Genomic DNA, 24,520 nt, shown 5'->3' on the forward strand with positions numbered 1-24,520 from the left:
TGAGGATACAGGTATGCTACTATCTCTGCTGTGTTTAACTGTCTGCCTACCACCCCATTTCAGTCTTTATGGCAAAATTCTATGAAAGAGCTTTTTATATTCTAACTCCTCCTTTCCCATTATCTCTTGGACCCACTTGAAGTAGGTGTTCACTTCGACCCTTCTTCCAGTTCTTATCTGGAAAACCACGAACTTCCACTTTGTTAAATCCAAAGATCACTTTTCAGTTCACAACATACCTGACCTATGAGCAGCATTTGGCACAATCTATTACTCCTTCTCAAAATACTTTATATTCTCTTATGTTTCAGGACATTACAGTCATCTGAGTTTCTTCCTACCGTACTGGCCTTCTCAGTTCCTTTGGCTCATTCCTCTTCAGTAGTTCCTTCTCAGTTCCTTTGGTTGCCCCTTTTCCTATCCTCTTGTTTTGGGAGGCCCTAGAGCTCAATCTTTGGATCTCTTTTTTTCTCTATACCCAATTTGTTGGTGGTCTCATCCAGTGTCTGGGCTTTAAATATATGCTCATGAGTCTCAGATTTCTATCTCCAGCCCATACCTTTCTCCTTCAGACTATTCTCAACCTAGCAGCCAGGGTAATCCTTTTAGCCCATAAGTGAAGTCAAACCCTCCAGTGACCTCTCATTGAATTCAAACTAAAAGCCAGAATCCTTATAATGGCCTCCAGGGTGCTGTGCAGTTTGGCCCTCTGTTACCTCTCACACTTCATTTTCTATTACTGATCTAACTTGCTCACTCTGCTGCTGTCACACACTGGCCCCTCTTTAGTTCCTGAAACATGCCAGCACGTGACCATTTCAGGGCCTTCGTCCTTGTTCATCTTCCTCCCTCTATTGCTTTTCCCCCAGATATTCCTACAGCTTGTTCCCTCACCACTTTCAGGTTTTTCTCCAACCGCCCCCCCCCCCATAATTTTTCCAGTGTTGACTACCTTATTTTAAGCTGAAACCCATTCTACCCTGCCTTCAGTGTTCCCTATCCTTTCCTGCTTTATTTTTCTCTACATCATGTATGATCATCTAACATATTGTGTATTTTACTTCCTTAGTTTATTTTCTGTATACCCCTCCTCCAAAACTAGGATTGGAGATTTTTGTCTGTTTTTATTTCCTACACTTAGAACAGTGCCTGGCACATGATAGGTACTCAGTAAATATCTGTTAATGAATGAATGTAAGCAGTAACATCCTTGGCAGATAAATATTTGTACAAATCCATGATTCATTTATTCATTCACTCAGTAAAATGTTTGAGTACTTGCTGTGTGCCAGATACTGTCCTAGGTACTAGGGATTAACCGTCAAAAAGTCAGACAAGGGTCCTGTCTTTTGGAGCCCATAGTCAAATGAAGATGGCAGATAAATGCATTTTTTAACTATAAATTGTAATACGTGCTATGAAAGAAACAACCAGGGAATTGAACTGAAGAGTAACAACAGAAGGTGACGTCTCTGAAGCAAGTAGTGAAGGAAGACTTTCTCTACATGGATGAGAGATAGGCTGGGGCTTGAAGGTTGAGGAGGGATCCAGCCACGTGGAGAGCAGGAAGAAGGGCATTCATGAGATCAGATTAGAAAGTTAGGCAGGGCTAAATTATGCAGGGTTTCCTAGGCCCAGTGGTTCTCAAAGTAGGGAATGGGAACCCCTGGGAGTCCTGATCTTTTCGAAACTATTGTCATAACAACATATTAAGACACTGTTTGCCCTTTTTTACAGTCATTCACTCATGAGCATGGCATTTTCCAGAGGCCGCGTGATGTGGTATCATAACAGACTGAATTCTGAACGAGATGTGAATATCCAGTTTTTTTCTATTTAGCCAGGCATTAAGGAGATTTGCAAAAATGTAAAATAATGTCAGTCTTTTCACTATGTTTTCTGCTCTTTCGGAAAATATATTTTCATTTAAAAGTTAAATTACTTCTGGGGCGCCCAGGTGGCTCAGTTAAGTGTCCAACTCTTGATTTCAGCTCAGGTCATGATCTCAGGGTCTTGAGATTCTCTCTCTCCCTCTTTTTCTGTACCTCCCTCCACCTGCTCATATTCTCTGTCTCTAAAAATTAAAAATAGGGGCGCCTGGGTGGCTCAGTCAGTTAAGCATTTGCCTTCAGCTCAGGTCATGATTTCACGGTCCTGGGATCGAGTCGTCAGACTCCCAGCTCAGCGAGGAGTCTGCTTCTCCCTCTGCTCAGCCTCTCCCCCTGCTTGTGCTCTCTGTCTGTCTCTCTCTCTCTCTCAAATGAATAAATAAAATCTTTAAAAAATAAAAATTAAAAATAAAAATTAAAAAATTAAGTTACTTCTAGTAACAGGTAATGATTTTTAAATTTCTCAACTTTAATTTCTAATATGGTAAATATTGACAGATTTAAATCACTTAAACAAAAACTCTAAAGTCCTTAGTAATTTTGAAGGCTTACTATACAAGGGCCTTGAGATCAGAAAGTTTAAGAATTGCTGTCCTAGGTCATGGTAAGAGTTTTGCACTTTATTCTAACAGCAAAGGAAAACCATTGAAGGATATTAAACCAAGATGCTGATGTGATCTAATTTAACTTTTGAAAAGGTCACTGTCTCTGCTGTGTGAGGAGTAGACCACGGTGGGTCAACAGTGGGGAGGGGGGAGGGGCACGAATACGAAGGCACTGCATTAGTCCAGGTAAGAAGTGATGGGGGATTGGACTGAAGTCCAATCCTATGGCTAGGATTGCCATAACAAAGTGCTGCAAACTAGTGGCTTAAAAAAATAGGAATTTATTGTTAGTAGGGCCTTTCTTCCTCTGAAACCTGTAGGGGAAAATCCTTTCCTGCCTCTTCGAGCTTCTAGTGTTTGCCAGCAATCCTTGGCATTCCTTGGTGTATAGATGCATAACTCCAGCCTTTTTCCAAATAAGGTCACAGTCTGGGGTACTGGGAGTTGGGGTTTTAACATGTAATGGGGGGTGGGTAGGCAATGAGGATGAAGAGAAATGAAGATGTGTATTTTGGAAGCGGAACCAGAAGGAGTTGCTGACTGATTAGATATATAAAGGTGAGGGAAAGAGAAGGCAAGGATGGACCTCACTCACATGGCTTGAGAAGCTAGATAAACAGTAGACCCAAATGACATGCCGGTTAGTAACATGAACACTTGGGGATGGGACCATGTTTCCCAGGGGACAAGTGTACAGAAGTGGAGTTGCTAGGCCCCCATTTTCTTAAGCATACTCATGCATTTATTCTTCCAAATATGTTTTAGCATTAGTAGTATTGTTTTAGCATTGTTTAGTATTATCCTATCAGGTCCTCCTGATTTAAACAACCAGATACAGTAAAATTGTAGTCCAATTCACCGAGGTATTCAAAGAATTGAGGCAAAAAGAAAATAAAAATAGGAAGAGAGAACACATGCCCTGAAAGAAGTTCTCATGGTCAAAGGACATGGTAAGAGTTGGCAAAGTCCTTTGAGATCCAAAAAGTATGTCAAATTAAACTTCTCAGTGGGAATTCTGGCTATATGGTTAGTACCATATGGTGATATTTACTACAGTTTCCCCTGCTAGATGAAAAGCTGGCCTCGGGTAAAAATGTCCAAGTTCCCTAAGTAACCTGATGAGGTTAAGGTGTCAGTTATATTACTAGGCAACATCACATACAAAAATGACCCTCTGACTGGTTGATTGCATCTGGACTGGGAGGAACTGCAAGGAAGTGATATATATTTGGTGGGGGCTCTGCACTTTTTCTGTCCTAAGTTTCTTGTAATTGGCAGATCCATTGTGGGACCTAGAAGCTATTGTTACAAGGTACAGTGGCTCCTGTAAAACAGCAGGGCTTAAGTCCAGGTAGATTCCACACCCACTTAGATGGACCTCTCCTCTCACCTGAGCTGTATCTCCTAGCAAAAAGATAACTCCTAGATGGCTGGGCGAGCTGTCACATGAATTACTGCGAGGACTCCGTCTGACACTGCCCTGCTGGCCGGTTCTGAATGGTTTCTGTCTGAACTCCCAAATACACCGATGCCGGGGGTACTCAGGGGTGGTTTTAGGAGTCTGAATCTTAGGTGAACCTAAGAGGACCACCTTGTGGGCACGGCAGGTACATTTTCTGCTCCCTAATTCAACCGCTCACTCACACTTTGTCTCTTTTAGTCCAGCCCTCCTGTCTAGCACTTTTCTTAACACGTTGAAGTCAGCGCAGTCATCTCCACTTCAGTTCCACAAACAGACCTGTGCCCGAGACATTTGTGTGGATGTGAATCCACGTGTTTGCCTTAAAACGAATGAGTGGTCAGTACACCCTGCCTTTGATTGTTCTTTCATTTTCTTGTCATGCTCCACAGTTTTGTGGAGGATTAGATTAGACAGAAAGAGCAAGTCAAACAGTGGCATCTGACTTCTCCAGAGGCTCTTAACCCATCATCCTCAAGTCTCCAGAAAGTGACTTCCAAGCTCCACGTGTGGGGGCCCGTCTGGTGACAATGCTGGCGAGGGGTGCCCAGTGTTCAGGGACTCCAGGTTGGTCCCCTCCTCAACCAGAGCTTTTCAGTTTGCCTCAATTACTTGCCACTCCAGATGCCCTGAGAAAAACCCTTCCAGAGGGTAAAAACTACACATACCGTGAAAATCACTGACCAAGAGAGTGTAGCCCAACACTCAAGATAAAATAGACCATACGGATCTGTGACAAAGCTTACTACAGACCGTGTTGTAAGACCGTCACCAGTCCGTCACTCAGAGACCGTTTCCTCACTGTAGACTCCGCTCGAGGAGCTGACTGATCTGAATCTGATTAGCAGCCCTTGGCAGAAGTAGGAAATGTTAGGAGTGTAGGCACAGATATTTGATAATCCTGTGAGGAGGAAAAGCTGTAAAAAAAAAAAAAAACCCAAAAACCAGGACTAAAATCAAAATTAATGAAAAGCAAAAGTAGTCTGGGGTCATTTAATGGAAAGCCAAATGGCTTTCTTTTCTTTTCTTTTTAAGATTTTATTTATTTATTTGACAGAGGGAGACAGCAGGAGAGGGAACACAGGCAGGGGGAGTGGGAGAGGGAGAAGCAGGCTTCCTGCTGAGCAGGGAGCCCCACATGGGGCTTGATCCCAGGACCCTGGGATCATGACCTCAGCTGAAGGCAGACGCTTAAGACTGAGGCACCCAGGCGCCCCTCAAATAGTTTTCTATGCCTTGATATCCTATGAAGACATCATTTATATTATAACGTGTATAATAAATGATGTTTTTTCACTAATTTGAAAAGATATATGCACCCCTATGTTTATTGCTGCATTGTTTACAGTGGCCGTGATGGTGGAAGAATCTGTGTCCCTCGATACATGAACAGATAAAGATGTGGTATGTGTGTGCAGTGGAATAGTATTCAGCCATGAGAAAAGAGGAGATCCTGGCAAATGCAACAACAGGGATGGACCAAGAGGACATTACACTATGTGAAATAAGTCAGACAGACAAAGATAAATACTGTATGATTTACTCATTTGTGGAATCTAAAAAAACAAGTGAAGAAACAGAACAGAAACAGATGCATAGATACAAAGAACAAACTAATGGTTGCCAGAGGGGAGAGAAGTGGGAGGAATGAGTGAAATAGGTAAAGGGAATTAAGAGGTACAAACTTCTAGTTTTAAAATAAGTAAGTCACAGGGATGAAAAGTGCAGCATAAAGAATAGTCAGTAATATTGTAATAGCATTGTGTGGTGACTGGACTTTATTTGTGATAAACATTTCATAATGTGTATAAATATTGAATCACTATTCTGTACACCCGAAACCAATATAATATTATGTATCAACTATACTTAAGTTTCTTAAAAAATGGGAAAAAATGATGTTTTTGTTTACTCGTATTCCCAGATGTTCACTTGCTGCCAGACATCGAGGGCCATCATCCATTTATGATGATAGCTCTGATTCAAGAGAACATCAAATTATCTTCCATGTTCTCCATGCAGGGTGATAAGGAGAAGTAAGATACTTTAGAAGGTTTATAGGGGTGGTGTTTTTATTTTTTATTTTTTAAAATTCAATTAACATATAATGTATTATTAATTTGAGAGGCAGAGGTCAGTGATTTATCAGTCTTACATAACACGCAGTGCTCATTACATCACATGCCCTCCTTAATGCCCATCACCCAGTTACCCCATCCCCCCACCCCCTCCCCTCCAGTTTGTTTCCTATGATTAAGAGTCTCTTAACGGTTTGTCTCCCTCTCTGATTTCTTCTTGCTTTATTTTTTTCTCTCTTCTAGGGGTGGTGGTTTTAATGTTTGTATGCTCAAAGGGAAATATTCCAAGTATTGAAAAACCTCCTGACAGGTTTTTCACTCTGTAAAGATGCCCGTTAAATGAAGTATTACTGTACCTACTTTTTTCCCCCCAAGGAAGAAAGGAGTATGCCTATAACCTTCAAATGAAGGCTTAATTCATGTATCTCGAAAAATTCTTAGAAAAATAATCATTAAATACATTTTCAAAATTCTAAGTTGTCAGATCACTTTTAATCATATTCTATTACAGAGTCATAGATCTCAGAGACGGTACATTTCAAGCTTAGAAATAATATTAAAAATTACCCAAAATTAAATTACTAACTCATAATTGTTATCACTACTTCTAATTTTTCACAAGTAATTTTCTTCTGTGCCTCCGTTATCTTGTATGCACTTGAAATACTATTTTTAAAATAAAATTTATATTTTAAATATCAAATTACTGGATAAGAACAACATCTCTCATTAGCCACATGGGAAAATCGATCCCCTTTATGCAGCTCTGTTATTGATTTTAATGGTTTGTGCTGCCTTACTACTGTATCTTTAGAATAATATTGGTAGAGATGATAGATCAAGTCTGAATTGAATATATATAATATATATATGGTATCAATATCACTATGGTCACAAAAATAGAAATCCAGTAATACTCAGAATTTTCTGCTCACAGAGAACATCTAGGAAGCGTGTTATTTCTGTGCCTGTAACTTTACATCTTTTTTTTTTTTTTGTATTCCCTGTGTTGTACTTTTCATCTCCATGACTTATTTTTTTTTTATAACTGGAAGTTTATATCCCTTAATCTTCCTTATCTCTTTCACATGTTCCCCACCCACCTCCCTTCTGGCAACCATCAGTTCTCTGGATTTAAGAGCCTGGTTTTTTGTTTGTTTCTTTGCTTGCTTGTTTGTTTTGTTTTTTTAAATTCCACATATAAGTAAAATCATATTGTATTTGTCATTCTCTGATTTATTTCACTTGTATAATATCCTCTAGGTCCATCCATGTTGTCACAAATGGCAGGATCTCATTCTTTTTTATGGCTGAGTATTATTCCCTAGTGTGTATGTGTGTATGTATGTGTGTCTGTATGTACATATGTATATACCATATCTTCTTTATCCACTCATCTGTCAGTGGACACATGAGTTGCTTCCCTATCTTGGCTTCTATAAATAATATTGCAAAAACATAGGGGTGCATATATCTTTTCAAATTAGTGTTTTCATTTTCTTTGGGTAAATACCTAGTTAGTGGTATTAGTGGATCACATGGTAGTTCTATTTTTAATTTTTTGAAGGACCTCCATACTGTTTTCCACAGTGGGCACACCAATTTACATTCCCACCAACAGTGCACATCTTTGTCAACACTTGTTTATTTCTTGTCTTTTTGATTCTAGCCATTCTGACAGGTGTAACTGACAGGTGTAAGATGATATCTTATTGTGGTGTTTTAAATTTTTTTAAATTTATTTTTATTTTGTATTTTATCTTATATTTTTTAGACAGAGAGAGAGATTGTGAGCGGGGGCAGAGGGAGAGGGAGGGAATCTTAAGCAGACTTCATGCTGAATGTGGAACCCGACGGAGGACTCGATCCCACAACCCTGAGCTGAAATCAAGAGTTGGATGCTTAACCAACTGAGCCGCCCAGGCACCCCTTATTGTGGTTTTTGATTTGCATTTTCCTGATGATCAGTGATGTTGAACATCTTTTTCATGTGTCTGTTGGCTATTTGTATGTCTTTGGAAAAGACATACAGGTCCTCTGTCCATTTTACTTGGATTATTTGTTTTCAGGGGATTGAGTTGCATAAGTTTTTTTTTTTTTTTTTTTTTTAGATTGTATTTATTTATTTGACAGAGAGAGACAGCCAGCGAGAGAGGGAACACAAGCAGGGGGAGTGGGAGAGGAAGAAGCAGGCTCCTGGTGGAGGAGCCTGATGTGGGACTTGATCCCAGAATGCTGGGATCACACCCTGAGCCGAAGGCAGACGCTTAATGACTGCGCCACCCAGGCACCCGAGTTGCATAAGTTCTTAAAAAAAAAAAAAAAAAAAAAAACCACTACTCTTTTCTTTTCCCACAAAGGATTGGGGTTTTTTGTTTGTTTGTTTGTTTTTGAGTGTAGTTGACACCACGTTACATTAGTTTCAGGTGAACAACATAGTGATTCAGCTTCTCTATATGTTATTCTGTGCTCCCCGCACGTGTAGCTACCATCTGTCTGCCGCCTACAATGTCATTGTCATTGACTTTATTCCCTCTACTGTACCTTTTATTCCTGTCTTATTCATTCCATAACTTTATTTTTTGGATATTAATCCCTTATTGGATATATCATTTGCAAATACCTTCTCCTATTCAGTAGGTTGCCACTTCATTTTGTTGATGATTTCCTTTGCTGTGTAGATTTTTATTTTGATGTAGTCCTAATAGTTTATTTTTGCCTTTGTTTCCCTTGCCTGAGGAGACATATCTAGAAAAATATTGCTAAGGCTGATGTCAGAGAAATTACTGCCTGTCTTTTCCTCTGGGAGTTTTATGGTTTCAGGTCTCACATTTAGTTGTTTAGCCCATTTTGTTTATTTTTGTGTATGGTGTAAGAAAGTGGTCCAGTTTCATTCTTTTGCATGTAGCTATCCAGTTTTCCCACACCATTTATCAAAGACTATTGTATATTCTTGTCTCCTTTGTCGTAGATTAATTGACCATATAAGCATGAGTTTATGTCTGGGTTCTCTATTCTGTTCTCCTGATCTATGATCTATGTTTTTGTGCCACTACCATACTGTTTTGGTTACTACAGCTTTGTGGTATACCTTAAAACCTGGGATTATGACACCTTCAGCTTTCTTCTTCTCTCTCAAGATTGCTTTGGCTTTTCAGGCTCTTTTGTAGTTCCATACAAATTTTAGGATTATTTGTTCTCATTCTGTAAAGAAATGCTGTTAGTATTTTGATAAGGATTGCATTGAATCTGTAGATTGCTTTGGGTAGTATGGACATTTTAACAATATTGGTTCTTCCAGTCCATTAACATGGCATATCTTTTCACTTGTTTGTGTTGTCCTCGATTTCTTTCATCAGTATTTTATGGTTTTCAGAGTATAGATCTTTCACCTCCTTGCTTAAGTTTATTCCTAGGTGTCTTATCCTTTTGGTACAATTATTAATAGGATTGGTTTCTTAATTTCTCTTGTGCTGCTTCATTATTAGTATATAGAAATGCAGCTGAGTTGTGTATATTAATTTTGTATCTTGCAACTTTACTGAATTCATTTATCAGTTCTAATAGTTTTTGGTAGAGTCTTTAGGTTTTTCTATATATAGTGTTGTATCATCTGCAAATAGTGACAGTTTCACTTCTTCCTTACCAAATTGGATGCCTTTTATTTCTTTTTCTTGTCTGATTGCCACAGCTAGGACTTCTAGTACTATGTTGAATAAAATGGTGAGAGTGGACATACTTGTCTTATTCCAGATATTAAAGGAAAAGCTCTCAGTTTTTTGCCATTGAATATGATGTTAGCTGTAAATATGTTAGCTGTGAAATATGTGTATCTTGACTTAGAAATATGGCTCTTAATTCAATTTGATAAACTGCTTTTAATAGTAGGAAAAAAAATCAGACTTGACTACAGAGTTTTATGCACAGGAAACAGTAGTGTTATCAGTGGCTTCATGTTAAAGGGATAAAATAAATAAAGTTTCCTGTATATCAGTTCTGAACAAAATATTTAATATTTTCACTAATACTTCATTTGGTAAAATTAAATGTATTTCTTATATTCGATAGGGTACCCAGTCTGAAGATAGAAGAAAACTAAGTCCTTAGAGAAATCATTATTAATAAAATGGAGACATGATCAAAATAAAGTAAGAGAAGATTAGTGCAGAATACATGTGGGGAAAGAAATAAATGTATAAATTCAGGAGAGACCAATTTACTGTGTATACATATAGAAGAAAAAGAATCTAGAAATCAAACTGAATATAGTAATCATTTAGCACTTAGTTAATTGTGAACTGAGTCTCCTGTTCATCATTGTTTAGTCCCTCATTGCATTACTATATCTGGTATTATACTTTACACTATAGGAATTATGTGGGGACTTTTTTTTAAATTCAGATAAAAGAAAAAAGATAGGTCAAAAAATTAAAGAATAAACAAATGAGGAAAGATTAAAGTAATATATTCGTTCTCTCATTTCATGAACATTTATTGAGCACACACTATATTTAAGATACTGTGATAGGCACTGGGTAAAAGACATAGTACTTGCCTGCAAGAAGTTTAGTGGAAGAGACAGGTAAGTACATACAGTGTGCTCTGCCCAGTAGTAGAAAAAGGGGCACCTAACCCCACATGAGGAGTTGGGTAGGTTTCCTGAAGAAGCTGAACTGTGTCTTAAATGTCTTAAAGGTTAAGGGATTTCCTTTTCCTAGCAAGATTCCAGACTAAATAATCTGAAAATTCTCCCACCACAAAACACCCAGCAATGCAGAATAAAATATAACAAGCATCCCTTTAAATGCACAGCAGAGATTATAAAAAAGCAAGGTAATTCTCCAAGGGCCCAAACAAACACAACTAAGAAACAAAATTAGAAGTCTTAAAGTAAAACTTTAAAAAACCCAAAGCTTTAAAAAGAAAGTGGTAGATTTAAACCAACACTGGGCTGCCCTGAAAGGATTTGCTGGTCTCAATACCCATGAGATGGAGATCTCAAACAACACCAACTACCATCAGGAAGAAGGTAGACTAAAATACTCTGCCCACCAATGCAAAGTTAACATGGAGAGTTTGTCTTGGCCTGTGCTCCAAGCCCAGGTGTGGGAGAAAGGTTTGCCCTCTTAAACTTTATACTACTTAAGTGCTCAGAATCCCCAAGCTAAGAAATCAACATAGGGATTGATAGTATCTCTGTGGTACCTGGCAAAAACAAAAGCAAAATCATTCTGGAGGGACAGACCCTCAATCCAGTAAACACAGCACAGAATTTTTCACAAAACCCCACTTAGGAAAAGAAAACCAAAGCTGGTGGCATCACAATTCTGGACTTCGACTATATTACAAAGCTGTATCATCAAGACAGTATGGTACTGGCACAAAAACAGACACATAGATCAAAGGTCCAGAATAGAGAACCCAGAAATGGACCCTCAACTTTATGATCAACTAATCTTGGACAAAGCAGGAAAGACTAACCAATGGAAAAAAAAACAGTCTCTTCAACATGGTGTTGGGTAAATTGGACAGCCACATGCAGAAGAATGAAACTGGACCATTTCCTTACACCATACACAAAAATAAATTCATAATGGATGAAAGACCTAAATACGAGACAGGAATCCATCAAAATCCTAGAGGAGAACACAGGCAGCAACCTCTGTGACCTCGGCCGCAGCAACTTCTTGCTAGACATGTCTCCAAAGGTAAGAGAAACAAGGGCGAAAATGAACTATTGGGACTTCATCAAGATAAAAAGCTTTTGCACAGCAAAGGAAACAGTCAACATCACCAAAAGACAACCTACAGAATGGGAAAGGGTATTTGCAAATGTCTTATCACATAAAGGGCTAGTATCCAAGATCTATAAAGAACTTACCAAACTTAACACCCAAAAAACAAATAATCCAGTCAAAAAAGGGGCAGAAGACATGAACAGACATGTCTCCAAAGAAGACATACAAATGGCCAACAGACACATGAAAATATGCTCCACATCACTTGGCATCAGGGAAATATATATCAAAAGTACAATGAGAAACCACCTTACACCAGTCAGAATGGCTAAAATTAACAAGTCAGGAAACAACCTATGTTGGTGAGGATGCAGAGAAAGGAGAACCCTCTTACACTGTTGGTGGGAATGTAAGCTGGTACAGCCACTCTGGAAAACAGTGTGGAGGTTCCTCAGAAAGTTAAAAATAGAGCTACTCTACGACCCAGCAACTGCACTACTAGGTATTTACCCAAAAGATTCAAACAGTGATCCGAAGGGGCACCTGTACCCCAACGTTTATAGCAGCAGTGTCCACAGTAGCCAAACTATGGAAAGAGCCCAGATGTCCATCAACAGATGAATGGATAAAGAAGATGTGGTATACACACACACAGAGGAATAGTACTCAGCCACCAGAAAAAAATGAAATCTTACCATTTGCAACAACATGAATGGAACTAGAGAGTATTATGCTAAGAGAAGTCAACCAGTGAAAGACAATTATATGATTTCACACATATGTGGAATTTAAGAAACAAAACAGAAGATGAGAGGAGAAGGGAGGGGAAAATAAAATAAGACGGAGTCAGAAAGGAAGATAAACCATTAGAGATTCTTAACTATAGGAGACAAACAGAGTTGCTGGAGGGAGGATGGGTGGGGGGATGGTGTAACTGGGTAATGAGCATTAAGGAGAGCTCTTGATGTTATAAGCACTGGGTGTTTCATACAACTGATGAATCACTGAACTCTGCCTCTGAAACTAGTAACACACTATATATTAATTGAATTTAAATAAAATAAAATTTTAAAAAATAAATGGAAAACAAAAGAAAATGCCACCCAGAGCTCCCCCAGAAAAAAACCCCACTTAAAATGAACTTACAGTCCAAAATTATAAAGTACACAGGAATCAATCATCAATAAGCAAACAGTAGGCAAATCTCAGCACAACAAACATCACATCTTTCAGTACATCTCAAGTAAATAGGAGGACTATAAGTCTACTTAAAATGTTCAAATATGTCAAAGTCACATTTTAAAACATGAGAAAAGAGCAAGATAGTATCTATAAAAGATCAGGAGATAGTTTTCAAGCAGAGGGAGGAGCCTTTACAGTTGTGGGAGTCCAGACAGGTCTTTTTATTGGGAGCTAGCAGTCACCAAAATGGGAGGAGGAATTGGGAGGAAGACTTGGGTCATAAATTGCTTTGCATTCTGTATTAGGACTCTTATTTGCAAGTGACAAAAAGATCAACATTCGTCTAGGGAGTATTTTGTTGTTGGCTCACCTAACCAAGAAAGGCAAGAATATAGTTGAAATGACAGGAATCGTTTTCTCTCCATCTCTGACCACTACTTTTCTTTGTGAATACTTCCTTCTTTCCTACTGCAGAAGTTTTCTCCAGGAAGTGGAGAATGTTGACACTTGCAGCTTTGGCTCACACCTTTTGCTTGGGCTTTTTTTTTTTTTAATAGCTTTTTTTTTATTGTAAAATACAATATAAAATTAATTGTTTTAACCAAGTGTACAGTGCAGTGGCATAAAACACGTGCACATTGTGCAACCATGACCACTATCCACGTCCAGAACTTTTTCACCATCCCAAACTGAAACTCTGTCCCCATTAACAAAGCTCCCCATTCCTTCCTTCCCTGAGCCCCTGGTAACCACTATTCTATTTTTCTGTCTCTATGAATTTGACTACTGTAAGTACTTCATGTAAATGAAATAATACAGTATTTGTCCATTTCAGTACGCCATTTCCTTTTGATCATAGAGGAAAGAACCTTCTCTGTACACATACTTCCATCCCCTAGTTCCATATTTCAAAATCCTGAGCGAAAACTCTGATGGGCTTGGCTTGGCTTTTCAGACCAGGATGATGATGGATGCTATGGTTTGCTCAGCTTGGGTTAAATGGCTACCAGAGAATCTTCCCCAGTTCTCCTCATAAACATACCTTCTCATAGAGTCCTTCTTTGTCCTCTCTAAAACAGTACCCCACATCACTTTAGACCCTTACTTTGCTTTGTTGTTGTTTTTTTTTTCAGAGCACATCACTGCCTGTTATTAAATATACTTATTTGCTTATTACTTCCTCTACCAGTAGAATGTAAGATTTATAACATGAGGGACCTTTTCTCTCTTGCTCACCTCTGTGTTTCCAGTCCCTAGAACAGTAACTGGTACATAATAGGAGCTCAGTAAATATTTTTAATTAATTAACTAGAAATTGGGCTGGAGATACAGATTTAGTATTCATTGGTAAAAGTGACTAAAAGAAATTGTTTCCATCTCCCTAATGAAGATAAGCAAAAAGAAATTAAAAGAGAGGCGCCTGGGTGGCTCAGCCCGTTAAGCATCCAGACTCTTGATCTCAGCTCAGGTCTTGATCTCAGGGTCGTGAGTTCAAGCCCCACATTGGGCTCCATGCTGGGTGTGGGGCCTACTTTAAAAAAAGAAAAGAAAAGAAAAGAAGAAAGAAAAATTAAAAGAAACTGAACCTTGAATATATATAAATAGGGTGATTAAACAAGAGTGTTATGCACAAATAAGAAGAGAACTACACTTCCTAAAGACAGATAATTGTGGAAAATATAACTTTGCATGATGGATGCATAAGTCCAAAATTGCAGTAGATTAAGCCCTTTCTGAAATTGCTTTCTATTGCTGGACATTTAAACCATAAGCATGAATGTATAGACTCATCACATGCATGCATGTGAATGTATAAACACATACACACGCTACATACACTTTTTCTGGTTAACATTGGAAATGGGCAAAGTAGATACGAGTCTAAAGCCGTAATGGGCACTTCTTTTCTTTCTAAATTGTTTTTGGCTGTAGCCAGGCAAGTCAGGATACTCTGGAGTGCAACTTCCCATTGTCGTGCTGCCCACCATAAACGTCCTTTGGAACCTGTTTCCTGTGTAGCTGCCTCTGCTCCCTTCCCCTGCTTGTCCTTAACCTCAAGAGCAGAGCAAGGCAAAGGGGAGCAGGGATCAAGGTGGAGGCTATACTAAAAAGACAAAAAAGAAATGGGCATTTTGTAACGTATACGATTGTTGAATCACTAAGTAGTATATCTGAAACTAATATAATATTGTATGTCAACTATACTTCAATTAAAATTTTTTAAAAAGAAGGCAAAAATATTCTGTTATCTTCCTGACTTCTTAGTGCTGCTCTCCATCTTTTATATCCCTTAGAGTTTATTATCCTAATGATCCTCGATGGGCATCCCAGACTTAACCACTCTTACACTTCAGCCAAGTCGGCCCTACTCCCAAGGTCCCTCAGAATTCCTTCTTTCAGATCTCCGCTCACTTCCTCACACCTCACCCCCAAATCCAACAAGAATTCCCATTCTCTGGTAGGAAAATAGCTTAATTAAACTATCTTGCCTTAGGGCGCCTGGGTGACGCAGTTGTTAAGCATTCGCCTTCGGCTCAGGGTGTGATCCCGGGGTTCTGGGTTCGAGCCCCACATCAGGCTCCTCCTCCGCTGGGAGCCTGCTGCTTCCTCTCCCACTCCCCCTGCGTGTGTTCCCTCTCTCACTGGCTGTCTCTCTTTCTGTCAAATAAATAAATAAAATCTTTTAAAAAAATAATAAAAAATAAACTGTCTTGCCTCAAGGTTATCTCCCTGCCCCCACCAGATGTCACCCCTGTAAGCTCTTTCTAGGTGTTAAAAAGCCCTTAAGGAATGACTTTTTCTTACTACTTGTCTGAACCAGAAAAGAAGGTTCCTGCCTCAGGAAACTTCCTAGGGGATTAAATAGAAACATAGCCAAAAGTTCTGGAATCAACCCCACATTCAACCTCTAAGAAGTGAGAGAAGTAGATATGGTGTGCCCAGGAATCGTTGATGAGGTCATAAAATCACCCTTTCCCAGTTATTCACAATAATTAAGCATTTGTTCTTAATTACCAGGGGCACAACAGTGGCTATGCATATTACTAAGTGAATATCAAATTAACAACTAAATTCTACTTCTTACTTGTACTTAATCCTGATTTACTTGTTGCTCATTAATATGATCACCTGCTCTCAACTTAAGAGGCCGCATTGCTAAAAAGGTACTTACGTGAGCTATAATTAGTGTGTACAGTTAGAGTATCTTGGTTTTAAAAGAATAAAAAAATTAACTGAACTATTGGAGTTATCTATGGGAGCTTCTGACTTTCTTAACTTCCAGGATTTTATGTGCTTTGAAATCACATTTCCTTATGATATTTGATCTGGTAATATTTGATAGTATTATGAGCCTGGAATGTGACTATTTGAAAGAGGATTAAAAAGCTACTAACTTTTTTTAAGATTTTATTTATGAGAGAGAGCACGAGCGAGCATGAGTGGTGGGAGGGGCAGAGGGAGAGGGAGAAGCAGACTGCCCACTGAGCAGAGAGCCCGACATGGGACTCGATCCTAGGACCCTGAGATCATGACCTACGCCAAAGGCACACACTTCACTGACTGAGCCACGCAGGCGCCCCAAAAGCTACTGACTTTTATGAGAAATCACAGATTTATTCGATAGATTTGGAGATAAACTCAGAAAAAACATTATAATACTAACCAAAATGAAGGATATACCGTGTCAGGGTTTTTTTTGCCACGGATGGGGCAATCAGACTGCTGCATTTTAAGAGGGTCCCTTTGGTTTAATATCTGCAGCCTGGTTGTGTGGGACTCTGCTGCAGCGGCTGAGATGCACAAGTTGCCATTCAACAACCTCCTGCTCTCCGCGGTACAGAGCTTGGCTGGAAGTTACTGGGAGGCTCAAAGAACTGCATCTGATAAATCTTTTTTTTTTAAGATTTTATTTATTTATTTGACAGAGATAGAGACAGCCAGCGAGAGAGGGAACACAAGCAGGGGGAGTGGGAGAGGAAGAAGCAGGCTCATAGCAGAGGAGCCTGATGTGGGGCTCGATCCCATAATGCCAGGATCACGCCCTGAGCCGAAGGCAGACGCTTAACCGCTGTGCCACCCAGGCGCCCCGCACTGATAAATCTATATGACTTTGGTAGATGAGATATATTTGCTATAGCTTATGGACTTTCATACTTTTGCAATAATGTAGACTTCTAAAATGTGTTGTGTATTTCTTTTACAGGATAATGAAGGTCAAACAGCTCTACATTATGGTAAGATATTTCCAAATTATTAATAATCATATTAGGAGGTTTTCTCTGTTTATTTCAACCTTGTCCAACCCTGTGTAGCACTTAGAAAAATGCCTGGTCAGTTGGTACAGCCACTGTGGAAAACAATATGGAGGTTCCTCAAAAAATTAAAAATAGAATTACCACATGATCCAGTAATTCCACTGCTGTGTATTTACCCAAAGAAAAACAAAAACACTAATTCAAAAAGATATGCACCCCTATGTGTATTGCCGCATTATTTATAATAGCCAAGATATGGAAGCAACCCAAATGTCCATTGATAGATGAATGGGTAAAGAGGATGTGGTGTGTATGTGTAAATATGTATACACACACACACTAGGAAATACTACTCAGCCACAACGGAAGAATGAAATCTTGCTATTTGCAACAACGTGGGTGTGAACCTAAAGGGTATAATGCTAACTGAAATAAGTCAGTCAGAGAAAGAAAAATGCCATATGATTTTGCTCATTTAAGAAATTAAGAATTTAAGAAACAAACGAACAAAGGAAAGAAGACACAGACTCTTGTACAGAGAACAGGGGCACCTGGGTCCCTCAGTCGGTTAAGTGTCCGACTCTTGATCTCAGCTCACGTCTTGATCTCAGGGTCGTGAGTTCAAGCCCCATGTTGGGCTCCATGCTAGGCTTGGAGCCTGCTTTAAAAAAACAAAAAAACAAACGACCAAAAAAAAAACCCAGAGAACAAACTGGTGGCTGCTAGAGGGGAGGGGAGTAGGGATATGGGAGTTGATGAAATGGGTAAAGGAGATTAAGGCTATACTTATCTTGAGGAACACTGAGAAATGTATAGTATTGTTGAACCATTATGTTGTATATTTGAAACTAGTATAACACTGTTGTTAATGATACTTGAATTTTAAGAAATAATATAAAAAATATAAAAAGGAAAATGGTCACTAGCAGAAATACACTAATTTTTTTGTTTAAAAATAGATTAATAACCTCTAAAGTTAGAGCTATATTAAAATTCTTATGGGAACCTTCATAGTAAGTTGAGCCTTTCTATACCATCATTATTTTGTTTTTGGTACTGTCAACGACAACTGAGATGCTAACCATCGTCACTGTAGGAGCTCCAGTCCTGTAAGAAATCCATCCTTTCATGATGTAATTGAAGGGAAGAAAAATAGATTTGATTTTTTAACTCATTTTACTTACTAACTGATTAGCTTAGTTGAGTAATCCTCACTTAACTAATCTATAAAAGAGAGGATAATCTGTGAGATGGACATAATGTGGCTCTCAAAGAGTATTGGGTAAATTCAGTGAGATAAAAGATATTGAAGTATTTTGTAAATAAAGCACTTAGTAAAGTATCCTTACTTTTATTCTATTTGGGTGTGAATATGGTTGAGTAAAAGACAACCATCAATATTTAAATCAGATTAAGGATCAACCACCATCAGACTTTGGGAGACAGGATACATTAGGCTCTTTCGCCAGTTTTGGCCATCTTGGACCACCATGCAGTAATAAATGACCCAGATGCCCCTGGATATTTTTGTCTGCTGCTTATTAGCATTTGCTTGGATGTCAGAAACCTCACTGAGTTGTCCAGGAGTCTAAACTATTGGGCTAGCTGGTAATGCTAATAACTATGTTTATCAGCCTAATAATGAAGATTGAATATCACCAAATGCATGCCGCCAACTGATTATGAGTTTACCTAGTATAACCTGGGTACCAAAACCAGCATAAAAAAAGGAAACTTGTGGGGGCGCCTGGGTAGCGCAGTCGTTAAGCGTCTGCCTTCAGCTCAGGGCGTGATCCCGGCGTTCCAGGATCGAGTCCCACATCGGGCTCCTTGGCTAGGAGCCTGCTTCTTCCTCTCCCACTCCCCTGCTGTGTTCCCTCTCTCGCTGGCTGTCTCTCTGTCACATAAATAAATAAAATCTTAAAAAAAAAAAAAAAAGGAAACTCGTGAGTCAGTCTCACTTTTGAACATATATGTAAAAATCCTAAATAAAATAATAGCAAATGAAATCCATCAGTGTCTTTTTTTAAGATGTGATTAAGTTGAATTTTTCCTAGGAATTCAAAGGATTTAACAGTTTAAACATTTATTAATGTAGTTTGCCACATTAGTATATTGAAAAACCATTTGGTCAATTCAGATGCAGAAAAAGCAATTGAGGAAATTCAATACAGAATGCAATATAAAGAAGCAATACAGAAAAGTGGTTAAGACCCCAGGCTCTTAAGCCAGACATCTGGGTTCAAATTCTAGTTCTACTACTGAACAGATTATTTAACTTCAATGCACCTGTTTACTTATGGTGAGATAGGAATAATAACCTCAGAGATATGTTATAAACATATAATGAGCTAATCTATGTAAAGTGCTTAGGACAATGTCCAACACCTTGGAGGTACTCAGTAGATGTTAGCTAATATGATTGTTTATGATAAAAACTCTTAATAAATGATATGCAAGGAGACTTCTATGGCCTGATTAAATTATATATCAAAAACCTAGTGCAAATATTACTAAAGGTGAAATGTTTGAAGCATTTCCTTTAAAAACAGGAATGAGAAAAGGACGCCTACCAAAACTAATTTTCTTTAATGTTATATTGGAATCCTAGACTATACAGAAAGAAAAGCAAAAGAACTAAAAAGTACATGGGATGGACAAAAAGAAACAAAATCATCATTAATCTCAAACAAAATAAGTAGCTACATAGAAATTCAAGAGACTCTGCAGTCAAATTATTAAAACTAATACAGTTTAACAAAGATGCTGAATAGAAGATCAGTTTTTTAAATTACATTCTTAAACATAGTATAAAAGGTAGAAAGTAAATATAAAGAGCTAAGTCCTAGGCAAGTGCAGTCAAGAGATGGAGGCTCCCTTATCTTGTCCAGCATCCCCCCATGTGGTACACTGACAATATGGAGGCCCTGATCACCCTTGCCCTTTCTTGCAAGGTAGTGGCTCCATGCCAGGAGAGGCAAACCAGGCTGCCCCCACACTGCCACCAAGCACAAACTGCTAGAGTAGGGGGAGGAAGGGTGTCACTCAAAGAGAAGCTTGCTGTTGTCCACACTCCCAGCTCCAGAATCTGACTCAGAGATTTTGCCTGGAGAGAGAAGCAGACTATAAAACAGCTCCTACTCGCTTCCCAAAGGATCTGACCTCATTTGCAGCAGAGCCTGGAGAAGTTCAAGGCTAAGGGTACTCTCAAAAATAGTGGAGAGGATGGGAGAATACTACATCTGGAAGGAGCCTTCATGAGTAAGAAAAATATCAAACACTGACCTTTAAAGAAGCCACAATTTGATTGGGTTGGTTTGTAGGACAATTTGTGCCCCAGTTGAGTGGTTTCCTTGGAGCACTTTCGATATGTTATCCCACTGTGTTCTGACCTTGAATATCTATTTATAGAAATAGAAGGAATCTATATCTATAATCTATATCTAGCAAAACTGTCTTTCAAAAATGAAGATGGAATAAAGTCTTTCCCAGATAACAAAAACTGAGAGAATTCGTTGCTAGCACACCTATCTGACAAGAAATACTAAAGGAAAATATTCAAACTAAAAGCAAATGACCCAAAAAGTAATTCAAATCCATATGAAAAACAAAGAACGCTCATAAATACAATCGTACAGTTATAAAAGACAGTATAAAGCATACTTTTTTCTCTTTTCTTTCCTTAACTGATTTTAAAAAGTAGTATCTAAAATAATATGTATATAATGTATTATTGGGCCCAAAACATATAGAAGTATAATATATTTGCCAGTAACAGCCTAAAGGAGATGGGTGAGAACAAAGTTATAATGGGTTAAGAAAGTGATTACAGATGTTAAAGTAATTGTAATAATGTCTTGTTGGATTTGTAACATTAATAATTGTAACAGGTATAACAATACTACCACCAAAAGAGGGAAAATGCAGTAGGGATATATGGGAGTAATGTTTCTACATATCACTGGAATTAAGCTGAGCATAAATCTGAAGCTGGAGTTAAAACGTTTATGTGGTAAACCCTAGAGTAACCCTAAAGAAAACCCTAGAGTAATCACTAAAGAGAAAACTCAAAATAGACAATTCAAGAATAATAGTTGGAGATTGCAGCACCCCACTTTCAATAATGGATAGGGCAGCTAAACAGAAGGTGAACAAGGAAATGGAAGACCTGAACAACACTATAAATCAAAGATCTAACAGACATCTATGAAACGCTCCATCCAATGACAACAGAATATATATTCTTTTCAAGCGCACATAGAGTGTTCTTCAGGATACACAATATGAAGGCCATGAAACAACCTCAGTAAATTTAAAAGAATAGAAATGATACAGTGTATGTTCTCCAAACACAGTGGACTGAAATTAGATATCAAGACTTGAAAACTCACAAAATGAGAAAACTAATCAACACACTCTTAAGTAACAAGTGAGTCAAGAAGGAGGAAATTAAAAGAGAAATCAGAAAATACTTTGAGATGAATGGAAATGAACGTAACACATGCCGAAACTTACGGAGTGCAGCTAAAGCAGTGCTTGCAGAGAAATTTATAGCTGTGAATGCCTATGTTAAGAAAGAAGAAAAATCTCGAATCAGTAACTAACTTAACCTTCCTCTTTAAGACACTGGAGAAGAGTAAACAAAGCCTAAAGAAAGCAGAAAGAATAATAGAGATTAGAGTAGAAATAAATGAAATAGAGAATAGAAAAACAATAGAGAAAATCAACAAACTAAAAATTAGTTCTTTGAAGCAAAAGAACCAGCTGGTCAACCCACAGAATCATGAAAAATAATACATTGTTGTATTTAAGCCACTAGATTTTGAGTGGTTTGTTATACTACAGTAGATAACCAAACAGCACACCCCATACACATAAATCAATTTTAGGTGAATTGGATGCATATATAAAGAAAAGCAAAATTACAAACTTTTAGATGAATAGGATAAGGAATGGTTTGTTGGTTTTTTTTTAATAGATTTTATTTATTTGTCAGAGAGAGAGTGCACACATAAGCAGGCGGAGCTGCAAGCAGAGGGAAAAGCAGGCTCCCCACTGAGCAAGGAGCCCGATGCAGAACTCGATCCCAGGACTGACCTGAGCTGAAGGCAGACGCTTAACCAAATGAGCCACCCAGGCGTCCCATGGAGTGGTTTCTTAAGAAAACACTCAAAAATGCAAATCATAATTTAAATTATGATAAGTATATTAAAATTTTAAACTTAAACAGAAACTGTAGAAACATCTAAGCCAGACTGATTGCGCCCTTGAGAATGTAGATGAGTCACTCTGTCATCCCTAGGTAACCGTTAGGGGTGAATGCCTTGCGGAGGTGGGAATGTGTCCATTTAAGCGTGGTATATGCAAAATGCATTTCTAGATAGCAACAGGATTGGATTTTCCAAAGGTCTTCCTGACTGGCTTCAAAATAAGCTATATTTTATTTATGTATTAATATGGAAAAATCTCTGTATGGAAGATACATTGTTAAGTGAAAGGATTAAGGTGCAGAGCAGTGTATATAAATATATCTGTACTTACTTGCTAGTAACTGCATAAGATATCTCTGGAAGGGTACACGAAAAGCCAGTGTTGGTTGCCTGAGGGAAGAGGAACTGCAGGGCTAGAATACAAGCATAGGATAAAAAGGTTTTCCTATAAACCCTTTAATAACTTCTCTATTTGGTGATTCTTTATATATATGGAAGAGAAATTGTTATATATAATTTGTCTGAAAATTAATTTTAAATTCTTTGAAATCACAATATCATAAGCTCTATTAGTACTGTGAATATGACTTACTTTCTTAATTATATTTCATTCATTCAACGAATATTTTTGAGCATCTGCTATTTGCTAAATAAAATATACCAAAAATCCTCTATAAAGGTGAAGGGACGTCCCCAGACTTAGGTGTCTTGAACTCCCACCCAATATGCAAGGATGAGACAACCATAATGGTAAGTGTGTGAGCTAACGCTGCATCTAAACTGGGAAAACTGTGGGCTTGGATTTCAGTGGCACCAAACCCTGGAAACGATGCTTCCTGAATGAGAAATAATGAGGCGTTGAAACTGAGACCCTGCACATAAGCCAGGACACTCAAAGGGCTACACCCTCAGTTTAGAAAAAAATAATAATAGTTACATTAGAAAAAGTTGGCCCACTAGTATAAGGAAGGAAGACGAAGAAGCTAATCAGCCACACACCAGAATTTTGAGTGGGGGGAAAAGGCTCCATCTCATGTGAGTTTGGGGTTTAAATTTATACTCTGATTGCTTCATAAATCCTCAAGTCAAGAAATTAACGTAATAAGTGTACAGGCTGGTTACCCATGAGGGACCTGGGAAAAGCAAATGCTAAACTTCTCTTGCAGGACACCTCCTCCACCAGAGCAGCACAAAATTGCTACAGAAAGAAGCCCTGCTAAAAATGAGCTTATAATCCAAAACTACAAAGTATACTTAGGTGATTGTCAGCGGACATAGTAAACCTCAGGACTAGACTTCGAAGAACTTCAGTAGTTTTACTGAAGAAATTATCAGAAGTTGGTATAAAATCAATGGATGAAAAACATAAGAACAAGACAGAACAGGCAGATTTGAGAACCAAAAGAACTTCAATAAATAAAAAATACAGAAATTTCACAATGGATAGGTTAAAATGCAGAACTGGCAAAAGTCTTTTTTAAAAAATGGTGAACAGAAAGGTAGTTCTAAATGGCAGCACAGAAGATAAAGAGATGGAAATGTGGAAGAGACATTGAGTGTAAAATAGTGAAGTCCAGCATTTTTAAATAGGAGTTCCAGAAGGAGAAAGTAGGTAAGAATCAATATTTGAAGATACATTTATTAATAATTTCTGTAACTGATAAAATGCTCCAATCTTCAGATGCAGGAATTATGAGATCTGATCAGGTAAGATATTCATCCAATGGAATTCTATACAGCAATAAACAAGAACTACAACTACGTGCAACACCTTGGATGAATCTCACAGACGTACTGTTGAGTTCAAGGTGCCAGACACAAAAGAGTACAACTGTATGCATCCATTTATATAAAGGTCAAAAACAGGAAAAACTCATCTCCAGCATTAGTAAACAGGAGAATGGTTTCCTTGGGGTAATGGATAGGCAGTAAGGTAGTGTTTGGAAGGGGTTAACAGGGGAGCAATGCTTCTGAGATTCTAATGATCTGATTCTTGATCTGTGTGCTAGTTAGTTATGTGGATAATTTCATGTTAAGAAAATTTGTATATATGATTTTGGTCCTCTTCTGTATTTAATTTATATATACTCTAATAAAATGTTA

General features: G+C 38.1%; 1 protein-coding gene across 3 annotated transcripts in view; it reads left to right on the forward strand.

The window, feature by feature from the left end:
• The window catches only part of ACBD6 (acyl-CoA binding domain containing 6), a 198,353-nt gene that overhangs the window by 160,820 nt on the left and 13,013 nt on the right, over nt 1–24,520 (forward strand). For all 3 annotated transcript variants that reach the window (XM_044387855.3, XM_026509161.4, XM_026509159.4), the window contains one exon: nt 17,156–17,186. In XM_044387855.3, the coding sequence (XP_044243790.1) occupies nt 17,156–17,186 (31 nt within the window). The remainder of the gene's footprint in view (nt 1–17,155; nt 17,187–24,520) is intronic.

Source organism: Ursus arctos, unplaced genomic scaffold (assembly GCF_023065955.2).
Source record: "Ursus arctos isolate Adak ecotype North America unplaced genomic scaffold, UrsArc2.0 scaffold_2, whole genome shotgun sequence".
In the NCBI taxonomy this organism is placed as follows: Eukaryota; Metazoa; Chordata; class Mammalia; order Carnivora; family Ursidae; genus Ursus; species Ursus arctos.